Source organism: Eurosta solidaginis, chromosome X (assembly GCF_040869045.1).
Source record: "Eurosta solidaginis isolate ZX-2024a chromosome X, ASM4086904v1, whole genome shotgun sequence".
Lineage (NCBI taxonomy): Eukaryota > Metazoa > Arthropoda > Insecta > Diptera > Tephritidae > Eurosta > Eurosta solidaginis.
Window position 1 is genome coordinate 12,850,521 of NC_090324.1, and position 22,713 is coordinate 12,873,233.

At 35.9% G+C, this 22,713-nt stretch overlaps 1 protein-coding gene across 10 annotated transcripts in view; it reads left to right on the forward strand.

The window, feature by feature from the left end:
* The window catches only part of LOC137234572 (plasma membrane calcium-transporting ATPase 2-like), a 2,440,841-nt gene that overhangs the window by 1,075,089 nt on the left and 1,343,039 nt on the right, over window positions 1–22,713 (forward strand). For all 10 annotated transcript variants that reach the window (XM_067758033.1, XM_067758039.1, XM_067758029.1 and 7 more), the window contains one exon: window positions 5,216–5,426. In XM_067758033.1, coding sequence (XP_067614134.1) covers window positions 5,216–5,426 — 211 coding nt within the window. The remainder of the gene's footprint in view (window positions 1–5,215; window positions 5,427–22,713) is intronic.

Consider the following 22,713-nt stretch of genomic DNA (forward strand, 5'->3'; position numbering starts at 1 on the left):
CGTGATTATCGGCCACCCAAATTTGCCTATACATCTTTTCTATGTCACTGCTAAAGACAAAGCGGTACAGTCTGCAACGTAGAATTAAAATGGGCAAGTCTGCTTGGAGTACTGGACCTGGGTGGAGTATGTCGTTTAGACTAATGCCATTTGCCGTCGGACTTGACGCGTTGAAGACGACGCGCACCTTGGTAGTGGTACTTTCCGCCTTTACAACGGCGTGGTGGGGCAGGAAATAATTATCCGAATCGTCGGATGGTATATTATTCTTAATTTTTCTCATATGCCCAAGTGTTTCGTATTCTGATAACACCCGAACATACTCTTTTCCTAACTATTGGTTTTTCAGTAATCACCCCTCATTTCTGAAGAATTGTGAACATGCGCGTTAGGGACGGTCCTAATTTAATATTCTCAGGGTAATCCTGCCTGAATGGTAGCGAAACGGTATACCTCCCATTTTCATCACGTTTTGTCGTTTCCTTAAACAGTTGTTCACAATACCTTTCTTCTTCATTAAGCATTTTATTTTTGGGAACATTTTCTATCTCCCAGAAAGCTTTTAATTGGTTGTCCAATGCAACCTCGTTATAAAATGACATGATGCTCTTCGTTGGACTCGGTGCTTCGATGCGACCGGTTAGTATCCAACCGAACACTGTCTCTTGGGCCAAAAGTGTATTTAGGACATTCTTTTTCAGACCGCTCAGTATAATTTGGGGATATATGTCTCCTCCAAGTATGAGGTCTACGTCCTCGTTGATGTAGAACCTCTTGTCTGCCAAAACCAAGTCTGGGAATGCCTGCATAGTCATGGCGTTGGTATGGCATGATGGAAGATTCCCAGTGAGTAGGCTAGGACTAGAACGGGTGTAGTCAGGCTGAAGCAGGCATCCACTGGTGAACGTAATTCAATTTTGGATGCTTCTTTCACCTGAGGTGACACCGAATTTGTGATGCCTGAAACTTGGGCATGCATTTTTCTCGCTGGCAAATTGATTCTGCGTTTCAGTCTTTCAGTTATAAAGGAACATTCAGACCCTGAATCAATTAATGCCCGTGCGGAGAAGTCGGTACCATTATGGCGAATGTGTACGCGAGCAGTTCCTAATAGCACGCCTGTGCTGGAATTGGCATGACAGGATTTTACATTCTGGTTCGGAGATTGTCGCGCCTGTGCCGAAGTTGTTGGGATGTTATCCGCATCCTTGAAAGGATTGCGTACAGCCGTGTGCTGAGATATATCCGCATGCAGGAGCATGTGGTGACGAGAGTGGCATTTGGAACAGTTGTAGGAACTGGTGCACTTCGTCACGGTGCGTCCTGGGGATAAGCAATTCAGGCAGCCACTTGTGGATTTTATAAATTGAATCCTTTCTACTGGGGTTAACTCGCAGAAGCGTGAACAGTTGCGTAATCTGTGTTCAGGGGATTTACACATTTTACAAATTGATTTTATTGTTTGCTTGGATACTTTCGTTTGAAAAGCACCAATTCTTTTCGTAGGGGTTTCTGACGATTGTCGCGACGCGTTTGGTTTTTGCACTTTCGAAGTGGCATGCCCTGTAAATCCAGACATTGTTTCAAGTGTCTGAAACCGATTAGACAGGAATTTATTCATATCCTCCTACTTGGATATGTCCATTTTATGGTCTATACTTTGCTCCCAAAGAGCCAGCGTGCTCTCTGGTAACTTGGTTGAGCATAGATAGGTCAGGATTGCATCCCAATTGGAAGTGTCATTTTGTGGCATTTGAGGGACGAAATACAATTATTTATATCATTTTGCAGCTTTTTTATTGAACTGCCACACTCACTTTCTACCTTTTTTAAGTTAAATAAAATTTGTAGTTGTGTGTTAACTAAGATACGTTTGTTGTCGTATCTTTCACACAAGTTTTTCCAGGCCATCTCGAAACCTTCATTCGTGAGGGGGCATTTTTTAACGATATCTTTTGCTTCGCCCTGCGTTTTGTTGTTGAGATGGAATAACTTTTCCACCCCTTTCAAACTAGAATTATTTATATATATTGCCGTGAACAGGTCGCGAAAAGTTAGCCAAGACAGATAATCCCCTTTAAAAACTTCCGTGTCGCAAGCAGGGAGGCGAATTTTATGCGCATGAGGTTTTTGCTCAGGGTTGACGTTCTTCTCCTCTTTCTTGTATTTTTCTGCCTCAGCAGATATAGACGCTAAGCATCGCATGTAGATTGCGTATGCTGCTTTTTGCTTCTTTCTTACCGCCATAACGTCATCCCCTGACACCTCATCAGACCCTAGTAGCGAATCAAACGCAGACTTTACCTTCTTCCACAAGGACCGCAACTCTTCCTGCTGTATCACAAGGGTGTGTTTGCTATGGTCACTTTCCGGAATAAGGCTGTAATCTGTATCAAACTCTGCGATTAATTCTACCAACCTGATGTAGGTTTCCATGGTCTTGGTTACGTTTATTAAAGAGAAAATTGCTGATTAGAAATAATGAGAGTCTCCTGAATTAAGATACCTGGCCTAGCAGTAAATTAAAAACTTTGAATTGCGACGTTTTATATTTATTACTTTTATTTTATATTTATGACTTTGTCAGCGTAGCGACAACGGAAAAGGGTTTATTTTTTGGACTTTTTGTCACAGCAGTGAAAAATAGCAAACGATATTATGTACAAACTTTTTGTCTCAGCGCAACAACAAAAAGAGGACCACTCGCCACCTCCACAAATAATGGGTGTATTTTTGAGAAAGTGAAAAAATGCGTGCAATATACGAAACTAAGCGCAAAAAAAGTGCAAAAAGTGTTTAAAAAGTGAAGTGAGCACCGGATTAATTAAATTAAATTGAACTTGATTTCGTGTTTGTGATGTGCAAATAAACAACAACAAAAACCTATTTAGTATGGTGCGGAAAGTGAGGTTAGGTTACCCTCTTCCTTGTGTTGTGTCTGGAAAACCTTACCACTGGTGGGGGGATAGACCAGATAATCACAAGGACTGAAATAAATTAACAAATCAAGTGGTTTAACTTTTAAAATGGAAAAATGGTGCCCACTAAATAATCTCACTTTTTACACTTCTTCTCGATTTCAATATTTCGCGCACAACACGGGTGTTTTCTTTATTTTTCTTTAATAACACTTAAAAAAAATGGCAATAAATATAACACTTACTTCTCTTTGTGCTGTGGCTCCGGTATTTGTATAATATAATCCCACTTTTCTCGTTGTTGTGTTTGGCTGTTACGGCAATCCTTTGACAAATGTGTTTAGTATGCAAATGTGCTGTGCAGGCTGATATGTGGACTGTAATTTTTAGGTGCTTTTAGTTCCTTTTTCGGGGAGTAAGGACCAATGTTCGGCCTGGGTGCGTCTGAAACCGGCAGTGGGTAGGCGCACACGGGTCGATCTTGGAATGGATGGTTCGCTCAAAAGAAATAAATAAAAACACAAAAGGAATTCCTCGTTATAAAATACTATTTAATTAAGAGTGTAAGGAAATATAAAGAGGATACAATATTACCTTTGTGTATAACTTGACGATGGTGATCCTGTGCGTTGTGTGATGGTTGGCGGTCAATCGAGAAAGAGGCCGATTATCCCGTTGAGGACAACCGCTAAGCCGCGAAAAAGTCCTCTGGTATTAAGGAGGGGAAAAAAGCCACACACACAACAACCCCCACATATACGTGCATGGGTGCTGACAACCTGCACACACACGTGCATGTGTATGAAACGCATGCATGTGCATGCATGCACACAAATGCGGCGTGAGTGTGGGTGGCTGGAAATATTATTAAAACGTTAGGGAGGGGCGCCGTCAATCAGGTAAAAGTTAGGCATTTGGCCTAAACATGGCTTTTATTTTTATTTTTGGTTTGGGGTACGAGCAAAACTTTTTTGTTTGTCACCAAAAAACAGAATACTTTTGCGCTTCTAACCAAGTATAATTTGTAAATTTATATTTAGAAATGTCAGAGAAGCCTTACAAAATATATTGAAAACTCATCGTAGAGCATCACTTTTTAATTCTGTATAACCATTTTCTTAACAATTTGGTTACCTGCATATACAAAGGATTAGTGGAAAGAGTCCACAGTCAATACTGCTTTCACCAAGAGAAGAATTTCAAAGATAAATTAAGGTTTTGTTGCTGTATTCTTTGATTTCATATGTAGACGCAAAACAAAAATAAAGTTTTAAGCCAATATATGTATCTATCAACCTATAAAAAGCGGGGTTTTGGCCCCTAACTCCAAAATTTGAGGATATAATAGTAATAGTAATAATAATAATACGTAGGGCTTATGTCCTAAACTAGACCTACAAACTGCGGTACATATCGCCAAGAGTATATTTTCACTGTCAAACAATGCAATAGATGTTATATGATGATACAACAAAATGCAACTTTCTCAAAAAGCGCTCGGGGAATTTTAGTAAACTTTTGCTGCTGATTTTATTTTAGCTCAAAAACAGGAATCTGTTAAAAAGCCTTAGGTGGTTTGACTTCGAATTAAAACTTAGTACCGTGAGCAGGTACTTCGTTTTGGCATCATTCTCAATCAACCCTTTATTTTTCGCTTCTTTTTTCAGTTTGAAGAAAGCAGAACTTACGGCGCGAGTGTTGATGCCGATGATATGGCACGCTTTCATAGTATATTATCCCAGCGCGGTTAAGTTCCGCACTTGTATTATTTTCTCCAGCATGAAAAGAAAGAAATTGCACGATATCGCTTTTAAAGTCGACGAAGAGGTAATGTGTACCAATTATTTTTTCTCAGGTATTCTCCAAGATGTGCGCTTGGTGAAAATTTGGTCGAATGTAGATTTATCAAGTGTGAAACCCCACTGATAATATCCAACCAGTCGATTTACGGCGCGCTTCAATCTTTCGCACGATACCCTTGACAGGGTTTTATATGCGATACTAAGAAACCTGATTTCTATATTCGCCGCAGTTTACAGGTTTCTCCACTTTGTTAACTGGGCAAAGAGCACGTAGATACCAATCGTGGGACAGGCACCCTAAATTGTAATATTGAACCGCAGGGAGGCCAAGTTTAAAGTAAAACCATGTTTAAAGTAAAAACTTGCCATTTCATTCTTTTATAATAAATTTTTTATTTGTGTCAGTGTTTTTGTAAATGAGATGTGAAAAATATACGATGTTGCTCAAGTTACTTTTATATTTCGCATTTTCATTCAAATATTATTTTAATTTAGGTTGACGAGTCATCATTGACAGGTGAATCAGATCATGTTAAGAAGGGCATTGATGTGGATCCTATGGTTCTTTCGGGTACACATGTTATGGAGGGCAGCGGAAAAATGGTGGTAACGGCTGTTGGTGTTAATTCACAAGCGGGAATAATTTTTACATTGTTGGGTGCTGCCGTAGATGAACAGGAAGCTGAGTTGAAAAAACGGAAAAAAGGTCAGTTCCTTATTACAGTTCTAATATGTGCTGATTTGTTTTATCGTAAATTGGGTATTCTGTTCCAAGTCCGAATCCAATTTTAAGCTTATCTTACAATTTTGCCTAAACTTGGTTCTGTGGCATAATAAGCTATTTTGGGGCTTTCAACCGAACCTCGAACCGAATTGTTTTTATTTTTTTATTAGTCTATAAATTTAATAATTAATCAGACTAAATATAATTACGGACTACAGAATAAAGTACAGAAGTATACATAGTGAGAAAAATTATATTACAAAATATGTATATATATTCATTTCTCGGGATGGAATGTGATGCCGAGCAACGGAGTTCATTATTATTGTTTATTATTATCTATATATTAATACGCTAACAAAATTTCCATACAATCAATTGACAGGCTGTTTCGCATAGTTAGCATACGTAAAATCATATAAAAGTTATATGAATCGGTTCGTATAGATCAGCCGCAGTGCATATGCCTATTTTTGTAAACAAATGTTACTCTATTTGTTTATAATTAATAGAGAAAGTTTTTGTAAATTCGATAAATTTCGGCAAATATCGAAATTGCGATCTGTAGGACCCATTATGTCAGTGCTCTAAGACACAAACCTACCAAAAGTGCGCCATCTGTAGGACAAATTATGTTAGTGCTCTAAGACACAAACCAACATATGTGACCACGCTGAATTCTGATGTTTAAGGCTGTCTAATCCTGTAATATATATTGTGCTTTTGGAAAATTACCTATTTGAAAACAATAAGCTGGCCGAAAAATAGCGGCATAACAACTTAAGTTAAATCAACAATTGAAAATCTCAACCAAGTTATTTGTAAAAAAAAGCTAATTTGTATATTTGTTTCTCATTTGCTCGATATAGGCAACCGGCATCATGGCGGCCGTATTGCATAGGCCGTATATTACCTACTATCTATATATTAATACGCTAAAAAAATTTCCATACAATCAATTGACACGCTGTTTCGCATAGTTAGCATACGTAAAACCATATACAAGTTATATGAATCCCTTCGTATGGATCAGCCGCAGTTCATAGGCCTAGTTTTTTTTACAAATATTACTCTATTTGTTTATAATTAATAGAAAACAATTGTTTTTGTTTTTATCGGCTTATTGATAAACACTGAATAAATATAGTTGGTAAAAAGGAATAGAAGTAGCAAATTTGCCAGTCAAACAAACCACCGCTGTATAGCCAAATGGTTAGCGCAGCATGCCTAAAGCGTACTGATGATGAAGGCTTAGCACCCTTCGAAATGGATCTATCTGCGCAGCTATGGCAGGTTGTCTGCCCAAAAGTGCGCCATCTGTAGGACCAATTATGTTAGTGCTCGAAGAAACAAACCATCAAATGTGACCCCGCTGAATTCTGATTTTTAAGGCTAACTCTGTAATATATTTTGCTTTTGGAAAAATAACCTATTTAAAAAAAATAAGCTGGCTGAAAAATAGCGGCATAACAGCTTAAGTTAAATGAACAATTGAAAATCTCAACCATGCGATTTGTATATTTGTTTCCCATTTGCTCGATATAGGCACCATAGCAGCCGTATTGCATAGGCCGTATATTAACTACTATCTATATATTAATACGCTAACAAAATTTCCATACAATCAATTGACAGGCTATTTCGCATAGTTAGTTATATGAATGGATTCGTATGGATCAGCCGCAGCTCATCGGCCTATTTTTGTAAACAAATGTTACTCTATTTGTTTATAATTAATAGACAATTTTTTGGAAAATTCGAACAATTTCGGCAAATATCGAAATTGCCATCTGTAGGACCCATTATGTTAGTGCTCTAAGACACAAACCTACATATTATATACCTAACCCCGCTGAATTCGAAATTCCAAAAGCTGCATTGTCGTGTTGCTCAAATGTTTCACCTACATACATATTCGTACGCGCCAAACGGTGAGAGAACTACTGCCTCACTCATTTTCAGTTTGAATAAAATATTGTTAGCCCATTGTTGCCACTTACCTATATTGGTCTGTACCAAAATCCTTAAACCATTGTTCCAAAATATTTGTTAGCACACAAAAAAATTTAAAGAGAAGTAATAATTTAACCGGCCCATTTTTTTGGACAAATTTTACTTACACGTAAATGCATAGGTCTTTATTTAACAGATTGCTTGTTTTTTTATTTTAGGTGCTTTAAAAAAAAAATGAAGTCACAAATAATGAGTTAACTTTTATGCTAATTTATTTTGATAATACTTATTTTATTTTATTATCATATGTATTATTTCTAATTGCTGTTTTTATGTGTAGGCCCTTTTTTCGCTCTTATTTGGAATCCAAATCTATAAATAAAAATTTGGTTGTAAAAATGGAGATTCGGGCTATTAGCGAGCTTTGGGCAATTTTGGTCGTAGTGCTTTTGTTTAGCTATATTTTATTAAAATAATTTGTTAAAAATAAACGATTGTGAGCACACAAAGAAATATATTTGTACTATGGCCCTATTGTGAATATTTGCACTGCATTACCGGCAGTTAATACCATTCGCCAGATGGCAGCGCAAGCTGTAAGTTTAAATTGATTGATAGAACCGCTGATTTCGGTTGATATTTGATAAGAGATTTTAATATTTGTTGCGCAAGATGCGCACGGGTCCTCATCATATTATCTTTTATTTCAACTTAGTTTATGATTATTTAAATGCAACTTGATTGCATCGGAAAATTTTACGTTGTATGTTAAACGAAAAAACGTCCCAAAAACGTTTTCGATTTTAGGTCAAAACGGCAACCGGCATCATAACGGCTTTTCCCCATTTCAAAACTGTAAATGCTCTCAGGCACCAAACGGCGAGAGAACTACTCCCTCACTCATTTTCAGTTCGAATAAAATATTGTTTCCTCATTGTTGCCACTTACCTATATTGGTCTGTACCAAAATCCTAAAAAAATTGTTCCAAAATAATTGTTAGCGCACAATAAAACTTTAAATAGAAGTAATAATTTAACTGGCCCATTTTTTTGGATAAATTTTACGTACACGTAAATGCATAGGTCTTTATTTAACAGATTCTTTATTTTAGTTACTTTCAAAAAAAACATGAAATCAGAAATAATGAGTTAACTTTTGTTCAAACTCACTAAACTTATTTATAACAATTAATTGCAAATTTGCCCCAAAATGTTTTTTGCATTTCCAGATTTTATGCTCATTTTAGATATAGCACGTCTTATACTGAACAAAAAATAAATAAATTTGCTACAACGAGATAAATTTGTATATTGTCATTTATTCGAATTTATTTTAATATTTCTTATTTTATTTTGTTATATTATCTTTTATTTCAAATTCGTTTATTATTATTTAAATGCAACTTTATTGAATTTTTTTATTTTTAGGTCGAAATATTGCATAGGCCGTGTATTACTCTACTATCTATATATTAATACGCTAATATTTCCATACAATCAATTGACAGGCTGTTTCGCATAGGTAGCATACGTAAAATCATATAAAAGTCATATGAATCGATTCGTATGGATCAGCTGCAGTGCAGAGGCCTATTTTTGTAAAGAAATGAACAAATGTTAATCTATTTGTTTATAATTAATAGAAACAGTTTTTTAAATTCGAACAATTTCGGCAAATATCGAAATAGCCATCTGTAGGACCCATTATATTAGTGCGCTAAGACACAAACCTACATATTATTTACCTAACCCCGCTGACTTCGAAATTCGAAAAGCTGCATTGGTTTGTTGCTCAAATGTTTCGCCTACATATATGCGCCAAGCGGTGAGAGAACTACTGCCTCACTCATTTTCAGTTCGAATAAAATATTGTTAGCCCAGTGTTGCCACTTACCTATATTGGTCTGTACTTACATATTATTTACCTAACCCCGCTGACTTCGAAATTCCAAAAGCTGCATTGGTTTGTTGTTCAAATGTTTCACCTAAATACATATTCGTATGCGCCAAACGGTGAGAGAACTACTGCATCACTCATTTTCAGTTCGAATAAAATATTGTTAGCCAGGTGTTGCCATATTGGTCTGTACCAAAATCCTTAAAACATTGTTCCAAAATAATTTTTAGCACACAAAAAAAATTTAAAGAGAAGTAATAATTTAAATAATTGAAGTCACAAATAATGAGTAAACTTTTATGCTAATTTATTTTGATATTTCTTATTTTATTTTATTATATTAACTTTTATTTCAATTTAGTTTATTATTACTCAAATGCAACTTGATTGCATCGGATAATTTCATGTTGTATATTAAATGAAAAAAAAGACCCAAAAACGTTTTCGATTTTAAGTCGAAATATTGGATAGGCCGTATATTACTCTACTATCTATATATTAATACGCTAATAAAATTTCCATACAATCAATTGACAGGCTGTTTCGCATAGTTAGCATACGTACAATCATATACAAGTTATATGAATCGATTCGCATGAACCAGCCGCAGCGCATAGGCCTATTTTTGTAAACAAATATTACTCTATTTGTTTATAATTAATAGAAAAAGTTTTTTTTGTAAATTCGAACAATTTCGGCAAATATCGAAATTGCCAACTGTAGGGCCCATTATGTTAGTTCTCTAAGACACAAACCTACATATTATTTACCTTACCCCGCTGACTTCGAAATTCCAAAAGCTGCATTGGTTTGTTGTTCAAATGTTTTACCTACATACATATTCGTACGCGCCAAACGGTGAGAGAATTACTGCCTCACTCATTTTCAGTTCGAATAAAATATTGTTAGCCAATTGTTGCCACTTACCTTTATGGGTCTGTACCAAAATCCTTAAAACATTGTTCCAAAATATTTGTTAGCACACAAAAAAAATTTAAAGAGAAGTAATAATTAACCGGCCCATTTTTTTGGACAAATTTTACATACACGTAAATGCATAGGTCTTTATTTAACAGGTTCTTTGTTTTTTATTTTAGTTGCTTTCAAAAAAACATGAAATCACAAATAATGAGTAATCTTTAATGCTAATTTATTTTGATATTTCTTATTTTATTTTATTATATTATCTTTTATTTCAACTTAGTTTATTATTATTTAAATGCAACTTGATTGCATCGGAATAAAACGTTTTAGATTTTATGTCGAAATATTGCATAGGCCGTATATTACTCTACTATCTATATATTAATACTCTAGCAAAATTTCCATGCAACCAATTGACAGGCTTACTCGCATACTTACCATACGCAAAATCATATAAAAGTTATATGAGTCGATTCGTATGGATCAGCCGCAATGCATATTCCAATTTTTGTTAACAAATATTACTCTATTTGTTTATAATTAAAATCAATCGAAATTTACTGTCGTGCACAAAAGCGCGCCATCTGTAAGACCAAGTATGTAAGTGCTCTAAAACACAAACCAACATATCATGTAACCCCACCGAATTCGAAATTCGAAAAGCGACTACGCAGTGTTGCTCAAATGTTTCACCTACATACATATGCGTACGTGCCAGACGGTGAAAGAATAAGCCATGTTTTCCCATTGTTACCACTTACCTATAGTGGCCTCTTCTACCAAAATCCTAAGAAATTGTTCCAAAATAATTTGTAGCGTCCAAAAAAATCTTAAATAGAATTAATTTTTGACCGGCCCATTTGATGTGGTAAATTTCACTTACACGTTAATACATAGGTCTTTATTTAACAGATTCTTTGTTTTTTATTTTAGTTGCTTTCAAAAAAACATGAAATCACAAATATTGAGTTAACTTTTGATGAAACTAACTAAATTTATTTATAACAATTAAATGCAAATTTTCCCGAAAATGTTTTTGCATTTTCAGATTTAATCCTCATTTTAGATAAAGTACGTCTTATACTGAACAAAAAAATAAAATAAATTTGCTACAAAAATATAACATTAATTTTTTATATAGTCTTTTATGCTAATTTATTTTATTATATATTCTTTTATTCCAACTTAGTTTATTATTATTTAAATGCAACTTGACTGAATCGGAAAACTTCACGTTGTATATTAAACGAAAAAAAACTCCCAAAAACGTTTTTGATTTTAGGCCAAAACGGCAATCGGCATCATAGCGGCCGTATTGCATAGGCAGTATATTACCCACTATATTTATTATTAAGCTAACTTTGTTGGATTATATGCTCATTAATCGGATGCTTAAATCCCAAAACCCTAATTTATTTATGTCGCTGAAAATTATGAAATCAATTTTATTTTAGTAAATATGTTTGCGTATGTGTTTCAATGTTGTTGTTTGTTTTTCTTTTCTTTCTAATTTATTCTGCTTTGCTATATCTTAGTATTATATCGTTAACAGACGATATTTTATGGTAGATATTGTCATATATATTCATGAAATGGAGTGTTTACAAATTTAATAAAAATTAATTACGTACATAGATCTCAAAGGGAATCCCAACATTAAATATCCGAACATTAGAATCTTCATACTTCCGCAATGATAACACTAAAACCCGGAAAAAGTCTAGAGCACTTATTTCGTTTTTATATGGAACTGTTTATTCACTTCACTTAATTTTTTCGCACTTTAAGTACTTTATTTTTTTTTTCTTTCATTTAATTTTTTTTAGTAAACTCTGCCTTCTTTCTCATTACATATTTTTTTTATATGTTTATAATATTTTTTATGAAGGTATCTTCTATTTTATTCGAAATTTTCGTTTTGTGTCACACTTACATATGTATTTATACAAAATTAAACTCGGTAAAGCGCCAATTGCATACCTAACGGGTGGCGTGAAATAGGCCAAATTCCTTTAGCACCTTTCTTCGTTTTTAACTAAAAGTTCGTGTTTTTAAATTACTATTGAAGTAAATGGGCGATATGTGTATATGGGTGATATAGGCCTACTGGGGAACCGAGCATCCAAAACTAACTTCGGTAGCGTGCCAACGGGGACCTCCCGGGTGGTATGGGAAAAGCTATTTTTCAATTAAATTTCAAGTAATATCACCATAATTCTATGTAAATTTCATTTGACTTTACATATTTTTTATATTTTTGTTTAAGGAGCTCTATAACAAAACGTTATAATTACATTTGAAACGTTTGTAGAAAATTTAAGAAAATACAAAAAAAAGTACAACTTCTTAGATCAAATTCAAAATTTTAACAAAAAATTTAAGTAAGTTAGACCAGTTTGCTATATTTCCACTCACTGCTTAACTATTAACGCATTATACATAGACCGAGTTGACTGAGTTGAAAAAAATACAAGTTGGTCGAATTTCGACCACAGGCGATACTAGATAGTGATTATTATTATGTTAATACTTGAAAATCATTTTAAAAATGGTTCGGTTCAATCGAAAATAGAATCCAGCGTAAAGATTAAAAATGTAGTTAATTTAAAACTTGGAGAGAATATACATATTTACATATATTTCTTGTGTACGGGTGTTTGTCATTGAACTCCTCCTAAACGACTGGGCCGATTTGTATGAAGTTTTGTGTGTGTGTTCAAGGGGTGTGATTTGCTTGAAATTTGGTATAGGGGTACCTCTGTGAGAAGCTCACTATTCGAACTTTTTTCGTTTTTCCCTTCGGCTATTTGTTCGAAGTGATGCCATTGGAAGTCAATATATAATATTTAAGGTTTCAGTATACACATACAGTGTTGAAATAAAAGTGGTCAAATAATAATTTATCAGAAATGTGTTCAATCCTTAAGCCAATAACATACCGCCTCCGCGAAGCGAAGAAGCGGCAGCGATTTAAGGTTCACTAGTAACACCCACTATCGCCAGTTCTGAAGCGAATTTCATCAAGTTGCCATTCGGTTGGCTGACCCAGAATCAGGAAATACCTCTATAATGATACCACTCTACATTCACCTATGCTCTCATTGCAACCACCAATCTGAATCGGACAAACCGCCTCTGTTCGTCGGGTTAGGGTTTGCAAGTACTCCAGAATCCACTTGCGCTTAAACGTTTGCTTCAAATTTTGTCGAATACGTCACCGTTTCCGTAAGAAAACTGTAAACTGTATTTGTATCACCAGGAGTCTGTACGTATTTGGGCACCCTAGAAGAAATGGTTCGGTGTTATTCGGCAGCATCATTGCTTTCAATTGGCAGATGTCTAATCAGACTCGAAATCAATATATTTCTCCCGATAAGTGCAATTCTTCTCTGCGCCTGCAGGTGTGTAACCTATCCACCTTCCTTGCTCCTACGGAGTCTGTCCCTCTGTCATGGCGAACGTTTCTGGAATTAATGAAATTCTGTCGACGTCAAATAACTATATAATAGTACTTTTTTGGAGCTTTCTGGCCGTCGACAAATCTCTGGTCACCTCTTAATGAATAACTAGTCAAATCCTCGTATTTTCATTATTTTCGACTGTGGAAAATTATGAGAGATATTTCGAATTAAAAAATATTTAAATTTCCCTTAAAAATCTTAAAATATTAATTAATCCAAACGTGTGCAGAATTTCATTGTAGTTTGAATCTGAGGCTGTGAGGCTAGAACCTAATAAATAAAGTTTTCCGAAAATAGGACCACATCGTCTTGTTTTATGATTTTATTTTTTTCAAAAATTGCATCATGTACAGAGTAAATATTGACTGCAATGAAATATATAATACTAATATACGTAGCAGTTTCTTATCACAAATCGGATTTTTACTAATTTTTAATTTTTCTTGCTTGGTCTACTATTTTACTTTGAAACCTTTCTTTTGAAATTTTAGGCTAATTGTTCAAATAAATAAAATATAATAGGTAGTAAATTTAATGTTTACTGTTTAATTCAAATAAGTTCCAAATATTTCTTAAACCGATGAATGGTGTAAACTTTAGGCTGAAATATTTAACCGTGTAGTAACTAAAGCCGTAGACAAATTTCCTAATTTTTCTCAAAATTCAATAATAATAAAAAATTTATAAAACAATTAGCTGACGCGGCAATATTTCTATCTAATATTTTTTTTAGTTCAATAGAAAAAACAAACTTACCATTAGAGTGTAGGGTTGTATTTATAATCGAAAGCGTTATAGACAGTGAAAGTATATTTTATTTATGTTAATAAATTACTCTTAGTAACTATTAAAACATTGTTACTAATATGTTTAAAGCCCTTGTTGGGTCATAGATTGGCAACCGCTACATTTTTTGAACATATGTTTTATACATACCTCACTATTATTTAATTATATGCCCAAGCTATTCAAGGCCAGAATAACACAAATAATTCACCCCAATAATTTTTACTTGCATTGTTTTCTTTAATTTTCTGACTTATTTTCGTTTGCTACTAATGTACCATTGCATTGCATACAAATTTACATACATACTCCCGCTATAGTTAATCACTCATATTTGTTTGTACACTTGCTAATATCACATTTAACAGGGGCAAAGCATTTAAGAAAGCAAGCATAACAATGCTGCGCTCCCATTTTTTGCAAATTGCTTTTCTTTAAGATAAGTTGAGATGTATGAATTATATAAATAGCGTTAGGCATATATTAGGGACAACCACCTTTTAATAAGTTTCAATATATACCATACACCATCGGTATTTATTGATGATCATGACCACCACGTCGTTAAGTTACTTGGCTCTATCAATTTTATAGTCGCTTCTAGTGCACTAGTGGTTTCTCGCTTTTTGGAAATTTGAGCGGTCACAAAAAACGCTTTGTGATCCTAAATTTGTTTGCGCCCAACGTGGGGCACGAGTAAGTTTTTGATACCGAATCGAACTTGGATTTTGGAATTGGTGGTCAGCATTATACTCCACCATTAGGTATCATCATCGCATTATAGTTACAACTATTACATCGATGGACATCAGCATAATTGGAAGTGCCAGCATATCTCGCTCATCTTGCGTTCATCAAGCGCAGATCACTGCGTATCACCTGCCCTGCTGTCGCTACATCGTTGTCGCCAAAACTTGCAGCTGCTAATACTTTGGTTGAAGTGTCTTCAACATTGGTTGCCGTAAGTAAATACATTTTTGCATTCATCATAGCTCGCTCATCGTGCGCTCATCAAACCCATAACGCTGCATATCACCTGCTTGCCCTTACTACGTCGTCGTCGCCACAATTTGCTCTGATAATATTTTTATTTGTGAGACACTGCAGCATTTATGCAAGGTTTTGCCATTGCTGTTAACAACGTAAGTAAACACTCTCTTTATATTAATTTTGTTCTGCTTTACGATGTATTTGCAAGAGTTAAAGCAGCAACGCGCTGGCACCAAGTAAAACCTTTCGCTCATAAAAAATATTGTTGACGCTAATTTACGACCAGGTGGAAAGGCCCTTTCATTTTATTTCATTTCATTTATTGATCAAACTTATTAGTACAATAAGCTTTGAGGTCTTTTATAGTACAACATGAAAGGAAAATAGTTATAAGTAGTAGAGCAAAAAGAAAATTAACAGTTACATGATACTGCTATTAACAGATATATATATTTTGTAAGCCTATCCATAAAAGCTAAATTGTAATTTATTCTAGTATCGTGATCAAATGCACGGCCAGTGTACATACAATTATCAGAAAAATAGTTATAGATAACATTATTATAGTTGCTCCTGCTTATACTATTTCTTATAGCATTGGGAATAGAATTCCAGGTACGTATAGTGTTCACGAATAATAGTCAAGTCGACGCAACAGATTTAAATGTGGGTACTATAAGGTCGTTTGAACGAGCGGATCTTGTTAAAAAAATAATCTTATTATAAAGTTATAAGGGCGTTTTAGTGAGCATGAGTTGGAAAAGGAAAATGCATCTCCTGTCTTTGAAATAGTCGGATATTTGACATCCCAGAAGGCTAGATTTCCAACGGGATATGTGGTCGAACTTTGAAAGTCCATACACATAGCGTGTTATATGGTTAGAGGCCACGCCTAACCAATGAGTCGAGTGCAAATCTAGCTTATTATATATCAACTCGGAATATGTGAAATAAGGTAAAATTAGTTGGACAGCTAATTTATGGTGGATGTTACGTGGAGTAAACATCGCCGATAGCCTCAGATTTCGCAGTGCGCCATACACCCTTCCTATAGCCTGGTTAACGTGGTCAACACAAGTCAAACTGGAGTTGATTACAAAGCCGAGGTTTTTAATTTTACTCACCAATTTAATTTGGTTGGTACCAATGCAAAGCGGTGGAATACCCATCTCAGCCAACTTTTTCTTTGATATAGGCAAAACGCAAGTGTTATTTGCGTTAAGACGAAGCCCGTTGTTATTAGCCAAATGGAAAATTTCTGAGATTTCAGCATTGAGTTTAGAACAGAGATCATCGACGCCATCAGTACGGCTAGAAAGGCAAAGTTTGGCATCGTCTGCATAAGCGTGCATAGTAACAAATCTACAGATTGTAAAAATGTCATTGATAAATAGGCTAAACAGCAACGTCCCAAGAATTGACCCATGAAGCACACCGGAGACTATTGCACTAAGTCTTGACATTTGGAGCCCTATAATTACCCGTTGGTATCGGTTGGCTAAATAGCTTTTAATTAACGCCAATAAATTGTTACTAAAACCAAAGTAGGACTTCAACTTGGCGCAGAGCAAATGGTTGTTAACTGAGTCAAATGCCTTGGAAAAGTCAAGCAGACACAGCAATGTTAGTAAGTTTTCGTCGAAGTGACTAGGAATATCGTCGAGGATCTTAAACATAGCTGTTGCACAACCATGCTTAACCCTAAATGCAGACTGCAAAGGTGATAAAAGTTGATATCTCTGCACGTGGTTTGAGATTTGTTAGGCTATTAATGCCTTAAATGCTTTGGACAGGGCAGGAAGTATGCTAATGGGACGGAACTCAGAAAGAGTGTCGGCATACTTCTTCTTTGCAATAGGTCGAACTGATGCAATCTTCCATTGATTAGGGAAGCAAGACGAAGTAATGCACTGATTCACAATATGAGTTACGGATTAATGATGAATGGTAACACCATTTTTATAAATCTTATTGGAATCCCATCCACACCAGTAGCATTCGATTTAATTTTTGATATACACTTTATGACATCCAACTCCGATACAGCTTCCAATTCAAACGTATTACCGGAATAACAGGCGTTATCGCGGCGGATAAACGCACGGTGAGCGCCGGGTGTAGGGCAGATAACAAAGGCTTCATTAAGCTACTCAGGATCTAGTGTGTATGTTTCATCATTGTCACTGCCACATACACGCAGACGTTTAAGGTTACGCCATTAAACATTAGGAGGCAGGGAGGCGTCAATCTTGGTAACACAAAAATTGCGCTTTTCGCATCTGATAACAGAAGTTGCTCTGTTCCTGGTGGCTTTGAAGGAATTATAGTTAGACTGGTAAGGGTTTGCTTTCCATTTAGACAAAGCCTTGTTACGCGTCTTAATTGCTACCAACACTCTAGGCCAACTGGTCAACTGCAGAATACAAATGTCGCCTGGGTATCCCCGAGTCTTATTTTAAGCAGATTCTCTCAATTCAAATTGACATCGAATGATTGGCTGCTGAGGATGGAGGACGGCTGACCTGAAAGAACTGTACGTAACAACTAAACTAGCCATTCAAACCCAACTGTCGGAAGATAACAACGTTTCATTTTTCGGACACAACTTGCGTAGTACAATCGACGTCAATACTTCCACGGCTCAAGCTTCCATCCTGTGATGGCAAGTATTCGAATAATCAAAACTTTATTTTATCTTTCAAACAAATTATAGACCGAGAGTTCAATTTAACAAATATTGAAAAATTCAAACATTTGCGAAATTGTCTCCAAGGCCAAGCTTTGCTGTATGCTGTTGATGCAAAGGCTTTAGACTTATGGTACGGTATGACAACAAAACCCTTATATTATCGTAATTATTTGATTTGCCTGCGGTTACAAAACTAAACGGTATTCAGCTTAGAAGTTTTGTTGATAAGGCGTCTGCTATTTATTGTTCGCTGACGTCGCTAGGCACTGACAGGAAAATATCCCAAGCTATGCTCATTTATAAGGTTTTTCAGAAATCCGATGAACAGACCAACAAAAAATGGAAGGAATCGCTGGACTTTAAAACTTTGTCATCATGGGAGGAGCGTACACAGGCCCTGGAATGACACTGTCAATATTTGGAGTCTCTGACTAACACGCACACTGGTAGTTCATTCGGACAAAGTAGCAGCAAATCAACCACAAAGTCAAGGAATCTCAAAAGGGTACACATTTTCTTGCTCCCGTATGTCTTGCCAATTTTGTTCCAACACAGGCCACATGGTTCCAAACTGTGAACGTTTCAAATCTTTGAATGTCACCCAAAGCTACGACAATTTAAAGAAAATATGATTGTATCTCCGTTACCTTTCGAAGGGACATCAAGTAGCTCATTGTCCATCAGCACTCAGATGCAAGGTTTGTGCACGGCAACACCATAGGTTACTTCAACGGGTGTCCGCGTCTAGCCAACAAGCAGTAGCTCAGAAATCCACTTCACAAGGAGCAGCCGTACATACACATATGAACAATTCGTCGTCGGAAAATGTAATCCTCGCTACCGAAAAGATTCATGTTCGTGACGTAACAGGTAGTTATAAGTTGGGCACCGCACTACTGGATTTTTGTTCGCAAGTTTATTATACTGTTACGAATTTGCTGCAAATCCTCTTATTTGCAATCCTCTGCTAAGCTCGAATCACTAAACTGTTGAATAAATAACTCCAATATTGAATAATGGAAAAATGTCCTTTATTAAAGTACTTCACAATAACACTTATACTTTTCTACTCGCTGGCTTAATAACTCAAATTAAACTCTAACTGGCCGCCAGATCGCGTGCTTAATCAATAACTGATTGAGTGCTCAAATCAAACTGAATTACAGCGCCTCTACATCTGTCGCCTTTTATACTCTTTGATTTTAACATTCCCATTTTCTAGAATCCACTAGCATTATCCATGAGCTCTCAAACTTCTCAGCTGTAACTACAATTGCACAATTTTATAGTGTTTCTCATTGCATACTTATAGGAGTATCTCAGATATATGCATGGGTTAGTGCATTGACTCTCCGCTGCTCGTATACGTACATGGTACATATTTGTAGTCACAGCTATTGTTTCGTTTATGTAGATACATAATGATTGAATTATTGATGTGCATTCACGTCACTACTTAGCATCGGCTTAGAGACGGCAGCACTCCTTAATTTTGCCAATATTCGGGACAATATGTACTCAGCTGAGCAGAGCTCACAGATTATATTAACTTTGTTCGCATAACGGTAATCCGTAACGGCATAAACTAATCGAGATAGATATAGACTTCTATATATCAAAATGATCTGAGCGAAACAAGAAATTTATTCAGCCATGTCCGTCCGTCCGTCCGTAAACACGATAACTTGAGTAAATTTTGAGGTATCTTGATGAAATTTGGTATGTAGGTTCCTGGGCGCTCATCTCAGATGAATGAAATCGGACTACAACCACGCCTACTTTTTCGATATCGAAAAAGTGCGATAATTCATTACCAAAGACAGATAAAGCGATGAAACTTGGTAGGTGCGTTAACCTTATGACGCAAAATAGAAAATTTGTAAAATTTTGGACAATGGGCGTGGCGCCGCCTACTTTTAAAAGAAGGTAATTTAAAAGTTTTGCAAGCTGTAATTTGGCAGCCGTTGAAGATATCGTAATGAAATTTGGCAGGAATGTTACTGCTATTACTGTATGTGTGCTAAATAAAAATTAGCAAAATCGGATGACGGGCGTGTGGGCGTGTTCACTTAAAAATTTTTTTTTTAAATCAAATTTTAACAAAAAAATTAATATACAGTATATAAGTAAATTATGTCAACATTCAACTCCAGTAATGATATGGTGCAACAAAATACAAAAATAAAAGAAAATTTCAAAATGGGCGTGGCTCCGCCCTTTTTCATTTAATTCGTCTAGAATACTTTTAATGCCATAAGTCGAACAAAAATTTACCAATTCTTGTGAAATTTGGAAGGGGCATAGACCCTATGACGATAACTGTTTTCTGTGAAAATGGGCGAAATCGGTTGAAGCCACGCCCAGTTTTTATACACAGTCGGCCGTCTGTCCTTCCGCTCGGACGTTAACACGATAACTTGAGCAAAATTCGATATATCTTTACTAAACTTAGTTCACGTACTTATCTGAACTCACTTTATCTTGGTATAGAAAATGGTCGAAATCCGACTATGACACACCCACATTTTGGATATCGAAAATTACGAAAAATGAAAAAAAATGCGATAATTCTTTACCAAATATGGAAAAAGAGATGAAACATGGTAATTGGATTGGTTTATTGACGCAAGATATAACTTTAGAAAAAACTTTGTAAAATGGGTTTGACACCTACCATATTAAGTAGAAGAAAATGGAAAAATTATTCAGGGCGGAATCAAAAGCCCTTGGAATCTTGGAAGGAATACTGTTCGTGGTATTACATAAATAAATAAATTAGCGGTACCTGCCAGATGATGTTCTGGGTCACCCTGTTCCACATTTTAGTCGATATCTCGAAAACGCTTTCGCATATACAACTAAGAGCCACTCCCTTTTAAAACCCTCATTAACACCTTTAATTTGATACTCATATCGTACAAGCACATTATAGAGTCACCCGGGTCCACCTTTATGGCGTTACCTCGAAAAGGCGTCCACCTATAGAACTAAGGCCCACTCCCTTTTAAATAATCATTAACACCTTTCATTTTATACCCATATAATACAAACAAATTCTAGAGTCACCCTGGTCCACCTTTATGGCGATATCTCGAAAAGGCGTCCACCTATAGAACTAAGGCCCACTACGTTTTAAATAATCATTAACACCTTTCATTTCATACCCATATCGTACAAACACATTCTAGTCACCCCTGGTCCACTTTTATGGCGATATCTCGAAAAGGCGTCAACCTATAGAACTAAGGCCCACTACGTTTTAAATAACCATTAACACCTTTCATTTCATACCCATATCGTACAAACGCATTCTAGTCACCCCTGGCACACCTTTATGGCGATATTTCGAAAAGGCGTCCATCTATTGAACTAAGGCATACTCCCTTTTAAAATACTCATTAACACCTTTCATTTGATACCCATATCATACAACCGCACTCTAGAGTCACCCCTGGTCCACCTTTATGGCGATATCTCGAAAAGGCGTCCACCTATAGAACTAAGGCCCACTCCCTTTTAAAATACTCATTAACGCCTTTCATTTGATAACCATATCGTACAAACACATTCTAGAGTCACCCCTGGTCCACCTTTATGGCGATATTCCGAAATGGAGTCCACCTATAGAATTATGGCCCACTCGCTTTCAAAATACTCTTTAATACCTTCCATTTGAAACCCATGTCATACAAACACATTCCAGGGTTACCCAGGTTCATTTTGCTAAATGGTGATTTTCCCTTGTTTTGTCTCCAAAGCTCTGAGCTGAGTATGTAATGTTCGGTTACACCCGAACTTAACCTTCCTTACTGGTTTTATAACTGATGAGTTTGTGGAAAGGTTGTTACTGCCAAGAAACAAGCAGAACGTAGAAATTCAAAGCATCGGTGTGTCATCAACAAACATCAAATACAAAACTACAACGAACATAAGGCCGCAAGTCACTGGTTTCGTGCTCCCATTAACGTCTTGCATCACATCGAACATAGCTTGTCAGCCAGATCCTGAAATCGACATTTCAGCATGGAATATACCAAACAACGTAGTACTTGCTGATGATGAGTTTTATGTACCAAAGAAAATAAACATGCTATTGGGTACAGAAACATTCTCTATTCTGCTGTCTGTTAGTCGAACGTAACTTGGACCTAACTTACCTATTTTGCAAAAATCCCTCTTAGGCTGGGTTGTTTCGGGACGTTACCAAACGGATAATAAGAGCTTAACGAAATCATCTTATTTATTTAAAGCCTTCGATTATTTACACACCAAATTGGAAATGTTGTGGAAGTTGAAAAAAGTTGCGAGTAAACCAGAGGCTTGGACACGTGAACCAACCAGTTGTACAACAAAACAGTGTCAAGGAAACACGATGGTAGAATAATTGTAAAATTACCTTTCAAATATAATCCAGGTTGTTTTGGGCGATTCTTATACAACGGCATTGAGACGATTTAATGCACAAGAGCGTCGATTATAGATATCATCACAATTGAGGGAACAATATGTGGAATTTATGGACGAATACGAGCGTTTGGGACACATGAGCATTGTAGAACATCTGGAACC